We start from the raw sequence: 18,647 nt of genomic DNA, 5'->3' as shown, positions 1-18,647 counted from the left end.
GTAGTGATTCTATAATCGTTGAACGACAGTTGACAAAACAAAAAACAGTGTACCAGAATGCAATTTTACTAACAAAATTTTAATGAAATCGTCCATACAAAGTTTGGTACCTACTTTTGGTATTATTTAATTATGTTTGATCCTGTAATATAAATATAAAATTGTTTTATTAAATCATTTTATTTGTAGCACAACTCAATCCTGTTTAGGACTTGTTACTGATTTCGGAACTTCGAACTTTGTCATTTCAGCGAAGAATGCCTTGCGCAAATATTTTTATAATTTAATCGTAGGCTTATAATATTAAATATATACTATATAGTAAATGGAGGTTAGTTGAATAATGATTTCTGTTGTATAACCATTAAAAATAAATATCTTTTGAGAGTTTATTTTATAGCTAGGCTTTGAAACTTTTTCACACGGGGAGGATCAACGTTCATTGAGTAGCTCTAAGAAAACGTACAATGTGCCTATACGAAAAAGCGATAAAGTTGCAGGTTAGCTATATTTATTTAGATTTAATTAGAATCCCGCGCTTTTATTTAGGAATTTTGGTTAAAATATAATGATAAAATTAAATAATTTTTAAACAATTACTGTATTACAAACTATATTTTTACTTTCATTGCTATTCATTGATATATATTTTTTTCTATTTCATACAATCCTTAGGTTTATTAAATAACGTATTTCAATTCGACCGATAGTTGTTGAAAAACTACTATCTCCTTGTATCTACGTAATTCTTGCAATTTCTGAATGTTGGTCGATTTTAAAATATCGGTACTTCTTTTAATACGTTAATATATTGTTTATGAAACAATAAAAACAGTATTAAGATTTAAGAGGCTGTTTGTCGCCTTGATCACTAACTGGCTGCTACGCAAACGGTCGCGAAGTTGATCGAGTTTCAAATAGCGCAAATCGTATGATATTGTTATAGTAATGGCCGAACAACCTGATAAAGAAGAAGTAGCAGATAACATAACATCAATACTTTTGCCGAATTATGACAGCAAGCTGTATGACGAAGATGATACGTCCCAGCCAACCTCTTGTTCAGCACCTATAATACCTATTGAGACCACACGCAAGAAAAAGAAAAGAAAGAGGTAACTGCTCCTCATATAAACTGAAGTAATAAAGTTATTTAATGATAGAAATATCATGGGACGAGTAGGAAATAACTTACCAATTTTATTATTTTTGAAAGATTTTTTTAACTAGTTGCACTTTTTATTTTTTAATATATTCACACAAAACTTTTAGAAAAAAAAATGTTTTTTAAATATTATAGATCTCAAATATCAATTTGTCTTACCAACTGTCGTTACGAATCTATTCGAAAAGTAGCTAGTGCGTTTGGTATGCGTGAAGTTTCTGAAGAAGAAGCCTGGAATTTCTACTGGACCGATATGAGCGTGTCTGTGGAAAGAGCTAAAGAGATGAAGAGATTTCAACGTATCAACCACTTTCCTGGAATGCTTGAAATATGCAGGTACATGCCTTAAATGTAAAAATTGTTGTGAAGTTATTACTTTTTCGCCTTGTATCTGATTTATTCTTTACAGAAAAGATTTGTTAGCGAGAAACTTAAATAGAATGCAAAAGATCTATCCGAAGGAATATAATTTCTTCCCTAAAACCTGGTGTTTGCCCGCCGAGTGAGTATTAAAAGAAAAAGCAATAGCCTTCTTGATCAATATTCGAATGAAGGCATAAATTCTCGTATCTCACACCATAAATTTAACGACATTTGTAGTTTTGGGGAAGTTTTGACCTACAGCAAATCTCGCAAGAATAAGACGTTCATAATAAAGCCGGAGTGTGGGAGTCAGGGTCGAGGCATTTATCTTACAAAGTCTTTGAAGGACATCAAGCCTACTGATAAACTTATTTGTCAGGTATTTTAATAGTTTTTGTTTAAATCAGTAGAGAAGTAACAGTATCTGAATCGTTCTCTTCTTTCTTATATATATATAAATACATTGATTATATTATTCACTTGATATTAATATGAATATATGATAAATAAATAAAAACTTTCGTTAAGTCGAGTTCATACTGATATACCACTAACAAATAGTTCTTAAAAACACATCTTACGACATTTACATATTTTTTTGGTAATTGTAAAAAAAAAAAAAAAAAGATGAAGATTTTTTTTAAATATTATTAGGTTATAACATTATAAACATATTAAAATAATATTTTGAGCAAAGAGTTATGCATATTTCTATGTATGCATAACTCTTTGCTCAAAATGATTTCATCATCGCACAAGGGAAAAAAATCAGAAAAAATGTTTTAAAAACATGCAAAAAGATGTTAACCATTTGTAGTTATAGCTGGGATCCTAAAGATATCATTCAGTAGCATTCAATTCGTTTTAAATGTTTCACGAATTTTATCCAACGAAAACAAAATATGACGTTTGGACGGTTATCTCAAAATCTTCCAGCCTTGCTTGGACTTTTACAGTCGTATAGTCATCGTTGAAACAATTCGGTCTCAAAACTAAAACATGTATTCAACGACGAAAAACAAAGGACCAAATTTCGAGTTTTACTTTTACCTAAAATTTCATTTGGAAGGTTGTTTCTTCATGATACCAGTAATTGCACTCAACTCAATCCGCTACGCCAAATTGGTGATATTCTTAAACAATCACCGTATCCTCCTGATTTAGCCCCGATAAGTGATTTTCGCTTCTTTCTTCTTCTTCTTCTTTTGCGGAAAGATTACGAAAGTTAAAATTATGTTATTCTAAATCGACTGAATGAAAGAGGAATATTTAGAAAAATATTTTTGTTGATATACATAATTATATAGATCATAAAAATCTTTTTATTTACCCTCTGTATATTTATCTATACATGTAGGTATTTATCTATGCAAAACTTGGGCAACGTCTCTTCGATGCCTATTTTTCTTAAAATATAATGATGCAAACAATTTATTTATTTTTTACATTTATAAGCTCTAAAATATTATGCATATAAAAATTATATATAAATATTTCGTGTTAATGCGCTCGATGTCCAACTGAAATGTGACCAATTTTGTTTTTTAAGCATATTTGAGCAAGCGTAAATTAAAAGTAATTAATCAAAAAAATTATACATACATCATCATACATACATTTCCTACTTCTACCCTGATATTTATATTAGTTTGTCGTGTAATTTCCTTTTTTTTTTCATCCTAAACAATTATGCCGCCTATCTTAATTGCTAATCCATGTAATTGAACAGAAAATATTAAAAAATCATTTTCTCTTGTCGTAGGTTTATTTATCGAAACCCTATCTCGTGGATGGATATAAATTTGATATAAGAGTGTATACCCTTATTACGTCATGCGATCCTCTTAGGATTTTTGTATATAACGAAGGCCTTGTCAGGTAAACAATACTATCGTGTGAAGCATTTAACCGTATTTATTACGTTGATTTTTAGGTTTTAAAATATATAATTTAATAAATATAATTATTTGAAAGCGTTATTAATATCATTGATATATATTTTTCATAAAGGTAACTTTTACCATACCATGTTTTCCCACCTTTACGATCAGGCCCGTCTTAACTCGGGTTGCGGGGGGTGCAAAGAATCCGAGTTCCGCTCTTCTTGGGGTTGGATAGTCCCAACGATATCGTCAAGTCTTGGACCAATGGCAACGCGCCCCAGAATATCTCTTAAAATTCTCCTCCTTGAGGATGAGAAATCGCCAGAACTCTGCTTGTATCTGGGCGCTTGTTGTCCTTTAGACGGGTTTATTTGCGATTGAATCGTTTTAAAATACTTTATTTATGAATTCGTGTACCTACCTATTTTGGAAGACACCCGACTGTTAATATTTAAGTTTAAAACAAATTATAAAATATTTTTGGAAAACCTATAAATGTATTGTTTCATTTTATTTTAAATAACTGTTTAGTATTCGACTATGTTTAATATACAACGTACACATGTCAATATTTAGGTACCTATAAAGTTAGTTATAGAGGTGAATCTCCACTGGGTTGATTATAGGTTTGCCACGAGTCGGTATGCGGACCCGAACGCGAACAACACGACAAACGTCTTTATGCACCTCACCAACTACGCGCTGAACAAGCATAGCCGCACATACGTCTACGATTCTGAAGCGGGGAGCAAGCGGTCTGTTGACATTTACATCTCTTTCTTTTTTATTATTAGGTCACAGAGGAACGAATGTCCCATTTTTTGGAAATTGGTCACTTTTTCCCATAGTTATTTATCTTTACATTTACGACGCATAATAATTATATAATAACTAAGGCAGCTTTTCCTTGAGCGTCATGCGAAAACTATGTATTTATTTATTTCTCTTTTTTTAACCTTCTTTTTACATTTTCATATTAAATTTTTTTTTAAATTTTTTATCGTTAAAATCTGAACGATGATCGAAACTGATGATTGTATTTTTTAAAAACTTGGTGTTAGCCTAATTCTTAATTATGTTTAGTAAATATTGTATATTAGACAATGGACTCTTAGAAGGAATTTAAATTGTATTTTGCTTTGATGAAATGTTAAATTCCTTTTAATTTTAAAGATAAAATTAAAATGTTTTTAATCAATTATAAACCAACTAGTTCGGTAGTCTGGAAGATCCCCCTGCTAGGTATTTTATTGAAATCCTATTGCTCGTTGTAAGATATCTACATGAACTGTGTTTTCGAATATCAGCAAAATATCGACGTTGAACAAGGTCCTGTTGTCGCAAGGAGTGGACCTCGACCGGCTGTGGCATTCCATAGACCAAGTGATCGTGAAGACCATAATATCCGCCTGGCCCATACTCAAACACAGCTACCACGCCTGTTTCCCTTCGCACGATATGGTTATTTCTTCAGTTTTATTATTTTAAAAATATGAATCAAAGAGTTATCCATGGCTTTTTTTTTATTTCGTGTGAATATTTCTTATAACAAAATTAAAATAGTATGTTATTAATTTTGTTTTATTGATTAAATTTAATTCACAGGTTCATGCGTGTTTCGAAATACTCGGCTTTGATATACTTCTGGATCACAAGTTACATCCTTTTATTTTAGAAGTACGTTAATCAAAAACTGTTTATTGCTGATTGCACACAAAGATCAGTAATTGAGATTTTTTTATCTTAACCATGCTGATGCTAAATTTTAATAGATTTTTTATAATACATGACAGATTTATGACCAAACTTAAGAATGGGTATTGTTGCACTAATTCTACCAATGATTCTCGGTCCTCAGGTGAACCACTCACCAAGTTTCCACACAGATACCCAACTCGATCGGGAAGTAAAGGAAAGTTTGCTTACTGACACGTTAACTATGTTAAACATCTGGCAGTGCGACAAGAAGCGAGTTCTAGAGGAAGATCGTAAAAGAATAAGGGACAGATTGCTTCAGACTAACAAGTTAGTGAACATTCATTGCAATGCGAAGAAACGATATTAAAATAAAGAATGTTACTAAGAAAGTCATTAAGATGTTCAAAGGTAATACTTTTTGTAGATATGCAGAGTATACTCCAACAGAAGAGAAAGAGTCGGAAAGAAGTCCCTGGCAAACGCAAATTCAGTGGGAAGAGACCCATTTGGGTAATTTTAGGTAACTACGTAAATGGCCATTCCGTACCTACATACATTAAGTAATACATTAAATTAGCGACCCGTCTCATTTACATACCCTAAAAATAAATAAAATGTTAGTCTTTCCATTTAAAGTTAAAATATCCTTTCTAAATTTCTGGATACATGAATGTAAAAATATACAAAATTCTAGACTCATTCCTAGAGTACGTCTATTGAATACAATAAATTATTTATTTAAGTTCAAAATATATGTCGGTGCAGTCACGATAATAATGCACTGTGATCTCTGGTTTATTCATCAACACGGGAAGCACAGTTTAATAATATTCGACGGTACATTTGACGAGACATCCGCAGACGGGTGTACCCGTCGGGGTCGCAGTACGCGGCGCTGTTCCAGCAGCCGGCGGGCTCGCTGTACGCGGGCACGGCCGCCTCGCGCGCGCGCGGCGACTGCGTGCGGCTGCAGCGGGACGACTTCCAGGTACGATGACCACCCCGTGCCAACGCCTATAACACATTCATGTGGATTCATAAAAAGGAAACATTCGATTACATTATTAGGCATGTGTTTGGATATATATTGTAGTAAAATGTTAAGTGATTGCAGCAAACGAAAGCGAAAGCGGAGGCTTTGAAGAAGCCGTCGCAGCCGAAGCCAAAGGAGATCGAGAAGAAAGAGAAGGAGGGAGAGGGGGCCGGATCTACCGCTAACGGCACCGGAGACAAGATGAAACCGCGACCGAAAGATACCAAACGTAATAAAGACGAGAAGGGAAAGCTTGTAGCGAAGCCATCTCTAGCGCAACAATCGGTAACAAATAACTAAACTAAAATATATTTAAAAAAATATAAAAATATAGATAAGAAAATATTCGTTTTTTTTTTGTATTTATACGCAGATAACTACAATAGATGAAAAAGAAAAACAATTGAAACCTCCATACGTGCTATGTTCATACGAACCCGATCCTATCGTGGAAAAAGAGGAACGGGAACGCGTGAATCTGCTAGCACAGCGAGACTTCCTCGTCCGAAGCTACGGCATGTTGGAACAGGTACGGCTAAAAACTTATTCGAATTAACTAAGAATTATTTAAATATATGTTTCTTCGTACGTACGAATCGTACATTCTAGAAAGAAGGTATGGACCTCACTGATCTTTATGATATATTATTAATATAATAAATTATAAATAAATCAAAGTTAAAAAGTTGTTGCTGTCACTTTAATGGATGCTCAGAAATCCGAGTTGGAGACGAGATAATCTAATCAAACGTTGCAAGTTAAAATCTGATTAAAGATAATATATTAAATTCAGTTATTATTTTTTTATTTTTCTGAGGAATAGACGAAGTTAGATCCGATCCGATCCATTACCGTTGTAAGTTAGTAGAATTGTTTTACCAGATGTGTGTTTACTATCGCTTCAGACAGTAAACTGAAGCGTTACTGGCTTCTAGTTTGGGAGTAAGATAGACGAAATTGTTTTAGCTCGTCTCGTCCATATTAATTGACCGTTGGTTATGATAATCATAGTTATCAAGTAAGTCCCTAAAGGAAAAATTGTATTGCACACGTACAATAGACAACCCGAGGCATTTCGTAAACATTGGTTTTAGATGTCGTGTAGTTTTTGCAAAATCAGTGGGCTGGAATGCGTGAAGCTTGGACTATAAATAAGTATGTGAATCATACAGGCTTTTCATAACGTCACTTACAACACCGTGACCATAACGAATCCTTGTGAAACTTAAAAATGGCTCAATCAAGAGGACGATATAGCGATTTATATTCGATAGTATTTGAATTTTTAATTGAGCCGAGATGGCCCAGTGCTTAGAACGCGTGCATCTTAACCGATGATTTCGGGTTCAAACCCAGGCAGGCACCACTGAATTTACATGTGCTTAATTTGTTTATAATTCATCTCGTGCTCGGCGGTGAAGGAAAACATCGTGAGGAAACCTGCATGTGTCTAATTTCAACGAAATTCTGCCACATGTGTATTCCACCAACCCACAATGGAGCAGCGTGGTGGAATATGCTCCATACCTTCTCCTCAACGGGAGAGGAGGCCTTAGCCCAGCAGTGGGAAATTTACAGGCTGATTATAGTATTTTAATTAGATAAAAACGAAACGTGTGGCAGACCTATTTGCTACAGCTTGTAAAGAATGACATTGTGCCAGACTTTGACGTAGGCCTTTGCTACGTAGAAGAGATCAAGTCGTCGCAAAAATCACAGATAGATTTCCGATTGTTCTCGGTGGATCAAAAGTATACCTAAGGACTAGTGTTGCGTTTATCCAAATATCTGCCAATACACCACGATCCACAATTTATAAAGAGCTCTTTGAATTTATAATCAAGAACAAGATACATGGACCATGTGGAGCATTAATCATGGATAGTTTTAATAATACAAATTAACTAGCGATGAAGGTTCCCTAATATATCGCAGAAGGAGAAGTAAATAAGACAATGGAACAGCAATTACTTTAAAATTTAGAGGTACTTATATCAACCGCAATATAACTGTTTTGCGTATTATAGGAATCCAATGGTCCTTGTTATCCATCTTGAAAACGGGCAATTTTATTTCATGGAACAAGAGATACAGGACAGAGCAACGAATCGACCTTACACAACTAACTATCTAACTTATTAACAGCGTTTTTCTAGTAGTAGTTTTCTAGTTTTTACTAGCAAACAGATAATTTTGCAAGAACTTTGAAGAATCCAATGTAATTTGTATACTTTTGCTTTATGCTGCCAAATACTACAATCATTGGTTTCAGTTAATGGACGGTCTAGTTGTGGGAATAACATTCTTAGTCTCTTTACTTCTTCAAGTATTGATTAATCGGCTCCTAATCGGGATACTAAAATGCAATTCGCAGTAGACCCAAAATGTGCGATATTTCAAAATCACCAGCAGGAGAGGAAGATCATATTGCTTGCTTGCAATTACAGTTTAGAATAGCGAATTGGCATACGAGCTGTTAGATAGCTTGAATCGATCGTGATTGTATATGTTACAACATGGAGTAAAACCACATTTACACATAATCAATATCTTCATTGACTGTTCTATCAATAACTTTTTATTACTTCTAGATTTACTTGGTAATGAAGAAAATGGGAACTTTGAGGCCTGAAGACGAACGAAAGTATGGAGTTTATGGGCGTCTCTCAGTTGTGTCTAATTCAACAAAGGTATTATCGCAATTTTTAATATATTTGTTTCAAAGAATAAACAACCGTAAGTTGCATGTATATCTTTTTTTTTCTATAGAAATTATGATGTCATACTGAAAATTTAATATTATATAATAAAAAAGGCCATAGAGAAATGTAAAGAATAAAGAAAATTTTCGTGTAAAAATAAAGAACTTTCTAGGAAGATTTATATGAGATAGACGATCTGCATGGTTAGTATTACAATATTTATATAAATTAATACAAAAAAAAAAACATGAGTGAAGTAGACAAACAAGTAACCTAAAATATAATTTCATATTTTCAAACTTGTATATACCACCACAGGAAATAATCTTTAAAACCCTCATTTCCAGACAGTTACTGAAGCAAATATGTGGCAAGATTTAAATGAGTAAAGTACTTATAAGGATTTGTATCCTATTATAATATTTAAAATTTGTATCAAGATTATTATGTTTAAAAATTATGAACTTTGTCAATTTTAAATCCTTGTGTAAGAGATAAATAAATCTGTAAGAATATATTATTTTTATAAATAGAGTCTTTAAACCAAAATTAAAAGACTTTTTTTATTAATCAAATATATAATTCCATATCATTTGTCCTACAATAAATCTTAACATATGAAAGTCAGCTGGATGTTCAAAGTCCGGCTTTATGTACTCACCCATTAAAATATATGCACAAAAACACAGTCCCATTTATAAAATTCATTAACAATAACTCTGTTATAATTGCACTTTTGTCTTATGCATTCTTGGCAGTGTCATTATGCCAATATTATTAGTGTGAAATTAACGATTTTGGTATACCTACATTAATTACAAACTTAGTTATGATAAATATTAAAATTGAAGTTTTTTTGCAAGTAAACCTCCATCAATATTATCAAGTAATTTTCTTTTAAGTGATGGCTTTTCTGTTTCTATCTTTGTTATGTTTGTAGGCATTGGTAATTTTGGCCCAAATGATGGTGCTGGCTTATTACTGAAATAAATAAATGTCATTAATATTGTTTCAAAAATAAAAATTAGTGAAGCAGGCTTATTAATATCTAGAATGTACCTGAAGTATGACATTTGTAAAGCCTGTGTACAGTCACAACGGCGTGGTGGATACAGTGCAAGTAAGCTTTCCAACAATTGCAAAAGGTCATCTGATGCAGCACTAAATATGTGTCGTAATTGCTGTGCAGGAAACTGTTTGTACTGAACGTAATCAGTCAAAGTCTTCATGCCCTAAGAAATAATAAAATGTAATGTTTAACTGTATAATAAAAATACCACATAAATCACATTATATTAGTACTAACAGGCCATGTCTCCTCTGTGGGTGTACCAAATACTTGAAAAATACGAGACAGTTGGTCAAGGTCTGACTCTCCAGGTAAGAATGGCACTCTAAGCAATAGTTCAGCTAGTATACAGCCTACTGCCCACATATCCACTCCTGTACCATATTGCCTTGCTCCAAATAAAAGCTCTGGTGATCTACACAGAAAAAAATTATACTGATATATAAAGAGTACTAAAAAAAATTATTAACCAATACTTAATCATTCATATTACTATTATTAATATACTTTTACCTATACCATCTTGTAACCACCTGATGTGTATTTATTCTGGTGGGTGATCCAAATGCTTTTGCCAGACCAAAATCACCAATTTTTAAAATCCCTTCTCTGTTAATAAGAAGGTTATTAGGTTTCAAATCTCTGTGTAAAATCCAATTTTGATGCAAGTATTCCAAACCTACAGGATTAATAAAAATGAATTATATTAATCTCCAAAGACTGAAGCTAGACCTATTTATTAGTATATAGTTTGCAAACAATAACCAATTTTTTAAGCAGTATTTTAAAAATTTTCTTTGTTTTCTTTCTTTTTTTTATAATTTATGAACCTCATAAATATACCGACAACAATAAAATATTCAATGTTTTTTTACTTACCTTTTAAAGTCATAATCATATAGGCTTTTACATTGGCTGGAGTGAGTACAATATTGTTATCTTTAACAATTATTTCTAAATCAGTATCCATGAAGTCAAACACCAAGGAAACATTTGATTTTTGTCCAAATACATCTACAAATAAACACCATTTGTTTAAGTAATATGTAATAATTAACAAGTCATGATAGTTTTATTACAATATATGTATAATATATTTTTATGAAGAAGTAACAGTAGTAACAGTACACGAAATATACATTTTATAAAAATTGTTGTTTACAAATTTCATCCAAACCATAAATTAGTAATTGAACAAAACAATTTTATTTGTTTCACCTAGAAGTCCAATGAGGTTTATATGTTGTAACTCTTGTAATAATTTGATTTCTCTGAGAGCAGTTCTGTTAATACCATCTTGTGCCTCTAGTCTTGAGCCAATTTTAATTTTCTTTACAGCAACTATTTTGTCAGTTTTTACATCTCTTGCTTTGTATACAGTAGCAAACTAAAATAAATGATTATTGTACCGAATCATATTGAAGGGCTTAATAATTTTTATATTTAAAAACAAATAAATATGTCATTAAATACCTGACCCTCTCCCAAAAAATCTATCTTCTCATAACGTGATGTTTGTTCTTCCATTGCTTCCTTGTAATTAATTATCGTTTATATATTTAATTGTATTTTAGTAATGCCATGTCATATTAATATTAATTATAAGAAATAGCTCGCATATTGTATAAATTATTTTAGTAATTCACTTTATTAAAATTGCCACTATGCTAGTTATCCCTATCGAGCCACATGAAATTCAAATTTGACGTTTAACGTAATTGGTTATCGGTCACTGTTGACTGTTAAATAGTTTGAGAGTTAAGACAGGATCTTGTCCTAATAGTATTAGCTCTATGGTATGAAGTGAAGACTAAATAAATTAACTTTTAACTTAAGTGTTTAAAATAATTTAATTATATAGAGAAGTCATTGATTTTTTTTATTTATTTGTATGTTTATTGATAACATAATTAAGACTCATTTATGTCCTTAATACATTTACAATATGAACAAAAAGAAAATATAATATATTTTCTTGATCTAAGTGTTTCTGTTGGTTGAAATATTCAAATGTTTAAGTTAGTTTAACATGATGAACGACGATGCAAAAGTTAAAGTAGTTATTTTGTATATTATCTAATTTATTGTCGTTAATCTGTTGCACAGATTCTGATTTCTATAATTCATTATAAATTTTAAGTGTCTTGTTGTCAAAGTCAGTATTGTCATATGTCAAAGTCGAAGATATTAAATTATAGTGTTAAAGAGATACTTATTTTTGTTTTCATAATTTAATAAAATATTATAATATATATACCGAAAAATGTATTAAAATTACCTCTTTATGAAGTTACTTTACTTGTAACTTGTTATCTTTTGATAAGACTAGATTTTAATAATGGGGATATAATGTCTTAAACATAGAACAAGCTGTAGAGTACTTTAAAATGAACGCAAGCAGTAATGTTGAAAATGTTTTTTACGAAGATATACCCCCAGGCACTCTTGACGATGAAGATTTTTTTTGTACTGAAAAGATCGTGCCTAGAAAAATTAAACCGCAAAATATTGTTATTAGACTTATGGATCGAGAAATTTATGGTTCTCGCAAACCTGGATCTCATTTTCATGTAGTTCGAGAATTTTATCAAAATGTTTTTCCCAATTTGACTATAGTAAACGTAGAAAAACCACCATGTTTTTTGAGAAAGTTTAGCCCTGATGGAAAACATTTTATAGCATTTTCTGCTGATCAAACATCACTAGAGGTAAATATGTCATAAATTTTTGAGTAATAAAAGTAATGTAAGTAACTTTAGAAGTTCCAGCAATTTTTGATGTTCAATCTAATGTTTCTGTTAAGGTACTTCTCCAATTTAAGCTTATGAATTTATTTAGCTCTAGTATGGTGCTTTATTTTCATTTTTTTTGCCAGGCAGGCATTCAAAGCCCAATTCAGTATCTTGCAGTTCTAAAACATTGGTGACATAAAATAATGTTAAGGAACGATGAATGTGACTGATAAATCCTATTTAGTTTAAACATGATTATTACTGAAGTAATTATGGAACCATTTAAACTGATAAACATCATTCTCAATTTCCATTATAGATTTATGAATATAGGGGAGCATCAGCTGCTGGAGATCTTGTGGCGGGATATCCATCAGATTTGTTAAACGCTGATGCCGATGCACATCATAGAATAAGAACTCATATATTCTATAGATTTTTTAAGGTATACATAAAAACAATTTTTTTTTTCTAAGTTATATATATATATTAACATTTATTCTAATTTAAATACTTTATATTCTGAAACAAATGATTCTTTTTGTTCCTTAATTAGCTTATAATATTATGTTTTTTGTGAGGATCTTAATACCATTTATACACACTTAACACTTCTGTTGTATATAAATTTGTTTTTAAAACACATATATCTTTAGTGTCCCTAATTGCTGTTACTGCAACCTTGCTACTGTTTTTGCTAAAATCTTACTCCTGTGTTCTGCTTAATTTGGAAGTCAGACCTGGATAAATGTAATGATGAATTAAAAAAAAGTTTGTGAATAAAAACCAATACTGAGCTTGTGCTTGTGTTGGTGCATTTCACCAGTAAGTGAAATAGCAGTACAACTCGTAATCTCTTAATTTGGCCTGCATAGTAAGAATCTTTTGGATGCACTCTATCTATGATGGTGAAGATGTTGTCACCGCATTCAAATAAGATAATTATTTAGATTTAACTATTTCATAATTAGTTTTCTAGGGGCCATTTAGCTGATGAGGGCCTCCTAGACAGTTTTTTAACAGATAATGGCCCTAATAACAATCCCGCATAACTGGGTTTTAATCCAGATACAAAAATGTTTAGAAAATATTCCCCATATATGCGGCAAAAAATTGTCCTCTATGTCGGTTTTGATCCTCAGATAGTCCTGCGTACCATGACTTCTAAAGACATTATAGCATTAAAGATAGGCAAAACAATTACGAGCAGAGTTCTTGTCAAGTTAATCTGTTATCTTTCCTATGGATACTATAGCTGCAAGAGGTATCGAGTTTGAGGTTTTCTGATTCTTTCATCTCTTAATTTTTTTGTGACCACTAAAAAAGACAATTATCATTACTTCTGGATTGCGATCAAATCGTACTCAACCCTCGGAATTCAAACTGACATAGTGTAGTGTAATTTAGTTTAATTTAAATCTATATCTATTCCTCGTCTGTCTGACTATTCCTGAAATAATAATTCATAAATGAATAAAGTCAACTATAAGTAGAAAATTGATGAATAAAAAATTTGTGAAGGATCAAATGTATATTATGTTATTACATTATCTTTCAGCCAAAATTCACAGTTAATGTTTGCCAGCAAAGACTAGTTTCTAGAGCAGAACGAAATTCTGGTCAACTTCCTTTTATGGAACAACAGCTAAACAGGGAATGTAGTCTATTTACTGAAGATGGTAGATATGTCATTGTTGGCTCCGCAGCGCACATTCCTGATGATCTACGGCCACACTTTTATAATATACACAGCAATAATGAAGCGGTTACTCCTACTATTAGGTATAAAAGGATTATTATCAATAAGGATGCTTGTTTATGTAAATCATTTTGTTTTTTCTTTTTTAATTTTTTGTCCATGTATATTCCACAGATCTGCACTTGAAGATTATTCACTTCACTTAGTTGACTTACATCACGGCAAACTGTGTGATACAAAACATTTTAGAACTGACAAAATCTATCTTTCACATAATCAAGGCATTTATTTATATAAGGAAGTTTTAGCCGTATTGTCTGTTCAACACCAGACAATACATCTATTCCACATAGTTGATGGGATGCTTGTTGAAATCAGAAAAATAGGACGTTTTTGCTACGATGACGATCCATATACTGTTAGTTCAGTATTTGCACCAATGACTAATGAAAGGCCGTTTTATGAAGAGACTATAAATAGTTTGAAGCATAGACTCCTCGTATTTCTTTTTAAAAGAGCAAAGTCCATAAGTGATGAAACAAAAGATCCCTTGGAATTGAGAAAGTTTTATAAATACTTTGACATGTTTAAAAGTTTAAGAATGTGGAAAATGCAACTATTAGATGAAGATCACCTGTTTATTAAATATGCAAGCGAAGAAGTAGTGACGCTGAGGGTCGCCGAACCGAATAGTCAATCGTCTTTCTTCGTTATATATAATATAAGTGAGAGTAAAATTTTAGAGGTGTATGAAAATACGTCAGAGGGGTTGCTGCAATTATTTGAAAATTATTGCGACTGCTTTAGAAATGCTAGACTATGCGCAGACTCGCAGTTCACTTGTTCTCCCTCCAATAACTTATACGCTCGGTTGACGCAACAAAGATTCAAACAGACAATAGTGCGGGCGATCTACGGCGGCCGCACCGAAGCGACGAAACGAATATTGGCACAGTTGCCTATAAGTGCTCAGTCCTATAGCGGATCACCATATTTAGACTTGGGTCTTTTTAGTTACGACGACAAATGGGTTTCAGTTATGGAGAGACCCAAGGCTTATGGAGAGTATCCGATACGGTACGTGTTTAATGTCATTGTGGTCAGCAAATTATATTATGTAAGTATAAAATATTCGTTTCTCAATTGTGGTTTTTATTTCAGTTTTTATGCTCGAGATTCTGGACTTTTGAAGTTCAAGATTTACGCTGGAGTTTTGGGTCAGTCGGTACCGGCGAGTGCGCGGCGGCTTGTGGCGTTTACTTTTCACCCCACTGACCCATTCGCCATAAGCGTTCAGCGAACCAATTCTGAATATATTGTCAATTTTCACATCAGAAATGCGGTCTTTAGCTGACTACCGTGATATTTACAAGCCTATGTTGTATTACTAAAAAAACTAGTGATGTATAATCGAATGTGTTAATTTTTATATGTATAAATATTAAATTATACAATTTTATAAATACAAGATTTATCATTTATTTATACTACTTTTAAATGGATGCATATGACTGCATTATCTGGTAGGAATAATTATAACATTATAAAATACTTGATTATTATATTTTTTTTACGTTATGATAACAAAACAATTAAATACTTTACCAAAATAATATACCATTCATACCAGTGTAAAATGTGATTTAAATTACACAACGTAATGTTGTATAATCTTGTTACTAGCAGCGTTTAAAGAGTTTACATAACTAAGGTTCGTAATGAAATGAAAAATAAATAGATACAGTTATTGTCATCTGTCATGAGTTACAGAAACAAATCATGGAATCAACACACTTAATTTGTATAAAAAAAATATAAATAAATTTAACATCATGATTCAGACATCTAAGAATGCTAACTTATAAAATTAAAACAATAAAATGCAGTGGAATCAGCCCTTCGGACAAGTTGCGTTTGAAAGCTTTCCTAACAATGTTTACTATCAAACCAGTAAGTATTAGGTTGCGTTTTTACTGAAATAGTTGGCATATTCAACAACAATTACACAAATGTAAACATTTTAGTTGCACTAAACGACAAAACAACTCTGAGCTTCAATGTTTCGTATAAATATATTATAGTACCTAATATTTTATTTAAAGTTAATGTTATTTCATTTCTTTTAGTACCTCCATCTCGAGCGATAGGTGAGGGTGAAGTTACCTCCATATATATTCCAGATGGCAGCACGCAGATGTACTTTATACCTACGACTAGATACGATCGTTGGTCACCACATCAATATAATATAAATATTCCAAATGTTGATAACTTTCACAAAAATTTAAACGCTGAATATTGGTTTGTAAAAAGCGTTTCTTTCCCGTAAGTGAAATTTGTTTCCTAACTTTGCTATTTGGTATTTACCTATGTATGACTTTAGTGACATATTTTTTTAATTCGTCTCGTTAAGTTCTCGTCTAGTGGCTAACTTATAAGACTACATATCTCAAGATCCTGGGTTCAATTTCGGATCAAGCCAATAAAATGTTAGGTTTTTCTGTCGATGATTTTTCAATCGCTTCCCGGGACTTAGGAGTTGGTAGTGTTTACACTTTCGTTCCTCGGAATGTACATTAAGCTTTTGGTCCTGTACTATTTCCAGTCGTAGGGATTTGCCTTTCCATCGGATTATGAAAGGGAAAAAATAAAGTGAACTCGGGTACAATACGTCAAATATTTTTGTGCAGTTAGCTAATCCCTCTTGAAAATTACCTTTGGTCCAAATCTATAATCGGGACATCATCGTTATCAGTAATGTCATTTCAATGCGACATAACCCTTATTGTGACGGAAATAATTTTAACAATTTATATGATTTTAGAATATTATAGACTTTTTAATGTAATTCTTGCAATGTTTTAAAAAATCTGGCCGAATTGTTGCTGTAACATAACGTTATAAGATAATTAAGAGTTTTTATGAAGGATAAAACATGAAGAAAGTATTTAAAATATATATAAGTACATTGTCGTTTTAGGGATAGGTTGGTTTAATATTTAATAACACCTGTGATAATTTTCCCAGGATTCCAACAGGTTTCAACAATCAGTCACCAAATCTATGTGGAAATTATATGTCGACACAACCGTTTACTCCCAATTATAATACAAACGTTCCACTAAGCCAAACTGAATATTATCAAAAGGTTTGTTTAACGTTCGTAACGTGTTTGTTTTTTATCTGTAAAATAAAGCCTGTCCGGTGTATTTATAATTTAGGAGCTAGAGACTCAGGATGTTTATAACAAAGGTGGCTTACAGTTGCTTCACAATATGTTTACATCAATATTAATATATATAAGGTTAATCTTCTTTGGGCACGGTACTCGTTTCTATAAGATTACATAGTTATTTATAACATGGCCTAATAAAAAATTTAAAACTCATGCCAAAAAATTATGTACAATAAATTTAACAGTGTAACATGACGATTCTAGTGCTTTTATGAGCCTACTTGAATAAAGACTATTGATTAACTTAGTAGTTTGTTTGAATAGTATTCAGTAATAGATCACGATTCATTACAATATGCCTATTAATTATAAATGGGCAAATTGCTTGCAAAACAAAATTTGCTTTAGTTTTGAAATGAAAAGTAATAATTGCCTTTACACAACAACATTGATAAATGAATATCATCTAAACAAAACGCGTAAATTTTCTTCATCTCAAACCTAAAAATCTATATATCATTACAGTTCCACAACGATAACGCAACGTCGACGACAGATATCATGTACTTTTACCCCAGTTTACGTCCACAGAAGACTTTGCAAAACAGTACGTCAGTCCAAACAAATAAACCCTCTGCTAACTATGAAATGTCATATGACGAAGTAAGTAAGTGTCCATGTAAAGTTAGCTTTAGAGTTGAAAAAGAATTCAGTAGTAGATGTATGTGTCAAGGAAGTCCCAGATCCATGTCCGTTGACAGTGTGAAAAGTACGTCGAGTCAGTGTAGCGTTAAAAGTAAAGAAATACATAAAAGTTCAAAAAGGAAAGGCAAAAGTAAAAGAACTAAACATATTTGCAAATGTAATAATGACGTAAAAGAAACGTCAGACAAACTGGTGACGACTTATATGGACAAGGCCAGTGGTCACGTGGCGCTCGAGGGGCGCGATACGCAGACGGCTCGGAACTCGAAGAGATGCGATATCAAAACCGAGGTATGGACACCCATAAAAAGGAAGAGCAGTCCGAGCTCCAGTTCGTCGACGCACGCAATCGACCCGCGTTACAGCTTCACGACGTCAGACGATTGCGCGTGCTCAAGTTTTACGGAAACTGACAGTCAATGA

General features: G+C 32.2%; 4 protein-coding genes across 5 annotated transcripts; 3 read left to right on the top strand and 1 right to left on the bottom strand.

The window, feature by feature from the left end:
* Nucleotides 1-23: 23 nt before the first annotated feature.
* Nucleotides 24-9,041, top strand: LOC113398723 (tubulin polyglutamylase TTLL13-like). Of its 2 annotated transcripts, none has more exons than XM_064216917.1 (18): nt 24-106; nt 190-331; nt 401-500; nt 947-1,115; nt 1,301-1,501; nt 1,575-1,667; nt 1,766-1,907; nt 3,291-3,406; nt 4,038-4,166; nt 4,719-4,872; nt 5,017-5,088; nt 5,270-5,436; nt 5,534-5,629; nt 5,971-6,097; nt 6,224-6,427; nt 6,516-6,671; nt 8,734-8,832; nt 8,912-9,041. In XM_064216917.1, the coding sequence occupies exons 2-18, from the start codon at nt 326-328 to the stop codon at nt 8,918-8,920; spliced, it is 2,040 nt and encodes a 679-aa protein (XP_064072987.1). In that variant the 5' UTR covers nt 24-106; nt 190-325; the 3' UTR covers nt 8,921-9,041. The 2 variants fall into 2 exon arrangements, with proteins under 2 accessions (XP_064072987.1, XP_064072988.1); XM_064216918.1 differs by having other exon boundaries at nt 39-101.
* A 368-nt stretch (nt 9,042-9,409) lies between these two features.
* On the bottom strand, nt 9,410-11,647 carry Cdk7 (Cyclin-dependent kinase 7). Its single transcript, XM_026637504.2, has 7 exons — nt 11,387-11,647; nt 11,132-11,300; nt 10,793-10,927; nt 10,427-10,592; nt 10,151-10,328; nt 9,904-10,076; nt 9,410-9,825 (listed from the first exon to the last, which is right to left on the bottom strand). The coding sequence occupies exons 1-7, from the start codon at nt 11,438-11,440 to the stop codon at nt 9,684-9,686; spliced, it is 1,017 nt and encodes a 338-aa protein (XP_026493289.1). The 5' UTR covers nt 11,441-11,647; the 3' UTR covers nt 9,410-9,683.
* Nucleotides 11,648-12,113: 466 nt separating this feature from the next.
* On the top strand, nt 12,114-15,825 carry LOC113398627 (DET1 homolog). Its single transcript, XM_026637476.2, has 5 exons — nt 12,114-12,621; nt 12,965-13,090; nt 14,204-14,427; nt 14,519-15,421; nt 15,506-15,825. The coding sequence occupies exons 1-5, from the start codon at nt 12,301-12,303 to the stop codon at nt 15,696-15,698; spliced, it is 1,767 nt and encodes a 588-aa protein (XP_026493261.1). The 5' UTR covers nt 12,114-12,300; the 3' UTR covers nt 15,699-15,825.
* Nucleotides 15,826-16,133: 308 nt separating this feature from the next.
* Nucleotides 16,134-18,647, top strand: LOC113398724 (uncharacterized). The gene is made up of 4 exons (XM_026637612.2): nt 16,134-16,294; nt 16,471-16,669; nt 17,372-17,492; nt 18,045-18,647. The coding sequence occupies exons 1-4, from the start codon at nt 16,225-16,227 to the stop codon at nt 18,645-18,647; spliced, it is 993 nt and encodes a 330-aa protein (XP_026493397.2). The 5' UTR covers nt 16,134-16,224.

This window comes from Vanessa tameamea, chromosome 14, assembly GCF_037043105.1.
Source record: "Vanessa tameamea isolate UH-Manoa-2023 chromosome 14, ilVanTame1 primary haplotype, whole genome shotgun sequence".
Classification (NCBI taxonomy): Eukaryota; Metazoa; Arthropoda; class Insecta; order Lepidoptera; family Nymphalidae; genus Vanessa; species Vanessa tameamea.
Note: the sequence above shows the minus strand (reverse complement) of the source record. Positions and strands in the feature narration are given on the sequence as shown.

Excerpts from the sequence above, each read along its gene's own strand:
- Cdk7 (XM_026637504.2), bottom strand. The coding sequence starts at position 11,440 with ATGGAAGAACAAACATCACGTTATGAGAAGATAGATTTTTTGGGAGAG. Across the intron at positions 10,928-11,131 it reads AAACCTCATTGGACTTCTAG|ATGTATTTGGACAAAAATCA; the intron begins GTGAAACAAATA and ends GTTTATTTGTAG. Across the intron at positions 9,826-9,903 it reads TTACAAATGTCATACTTCAG|TAATAAGCCAGCACCATCAT; the intron begins GTACATTCTAGA and ends TATTTATTTCAG.
- LOC113398724 (XM_026637612.2), top strand. The coding sequence starts at position 16,225 with ATGCAGTGGAATCAGCCCTTCGGACAAGTTGCGTTTGAAAGCTTTCCT. Across the intron at positions 16,295-16,470 it reads CAATGTTTACTATCAAACCA|TACCTCCATCTCGAGCGATA; the intron begins GTAAGTATTAGG and ends CATTTCTTTTAG. Across the intron at positions 16,670-17,371 it reads GTAAAAAGCGTTTCTTTCCC|GATTCCAACAGGTTTCAACA; the intron begins GTAAGTGAAATT and ends TAATTTTCCCAG.
- LOC113398723 (XM_064216917.1), top strand. Across the intron at positions 1,668-1,765 it reads ACCTGGTGTTTGCCCGCCGA|TTTTGGGGAAGTTTTGACCT; the intron begins GTGAGTATTAAA and ends CGACATTTGTAG. Across the intron at positions 3,407-4,037 it reads TATAACGAAGGCCTTGTCAG|GTTTGCCACGAGTCGGTATG; the intron begins GTAAACAATACT and ends GGTTGATTATAG.
- LOC113398627 (XM_026637476.2), top strand. The coding sequence starts at position 12,301 with ATGAACGCAAGCAGTAATGTTGAAAATGTTTTTTACGAAGATATACCC. Across the intron at positions 12,622-12,964 it reads CTGATCAAACATCACTAGAG|ATTTATGAATATAGGGGAGC; the intron begins GTAAATATGTCA and ends TTTCCATTATAG. Across the intron at positions 15,422-15,505 it reads TATGGAGAGTATCCGATACG|TTTTTATGCTCGAGATTCTG; the intron begins GTACGTGTTTAA and ends TTTTTATTTCAG.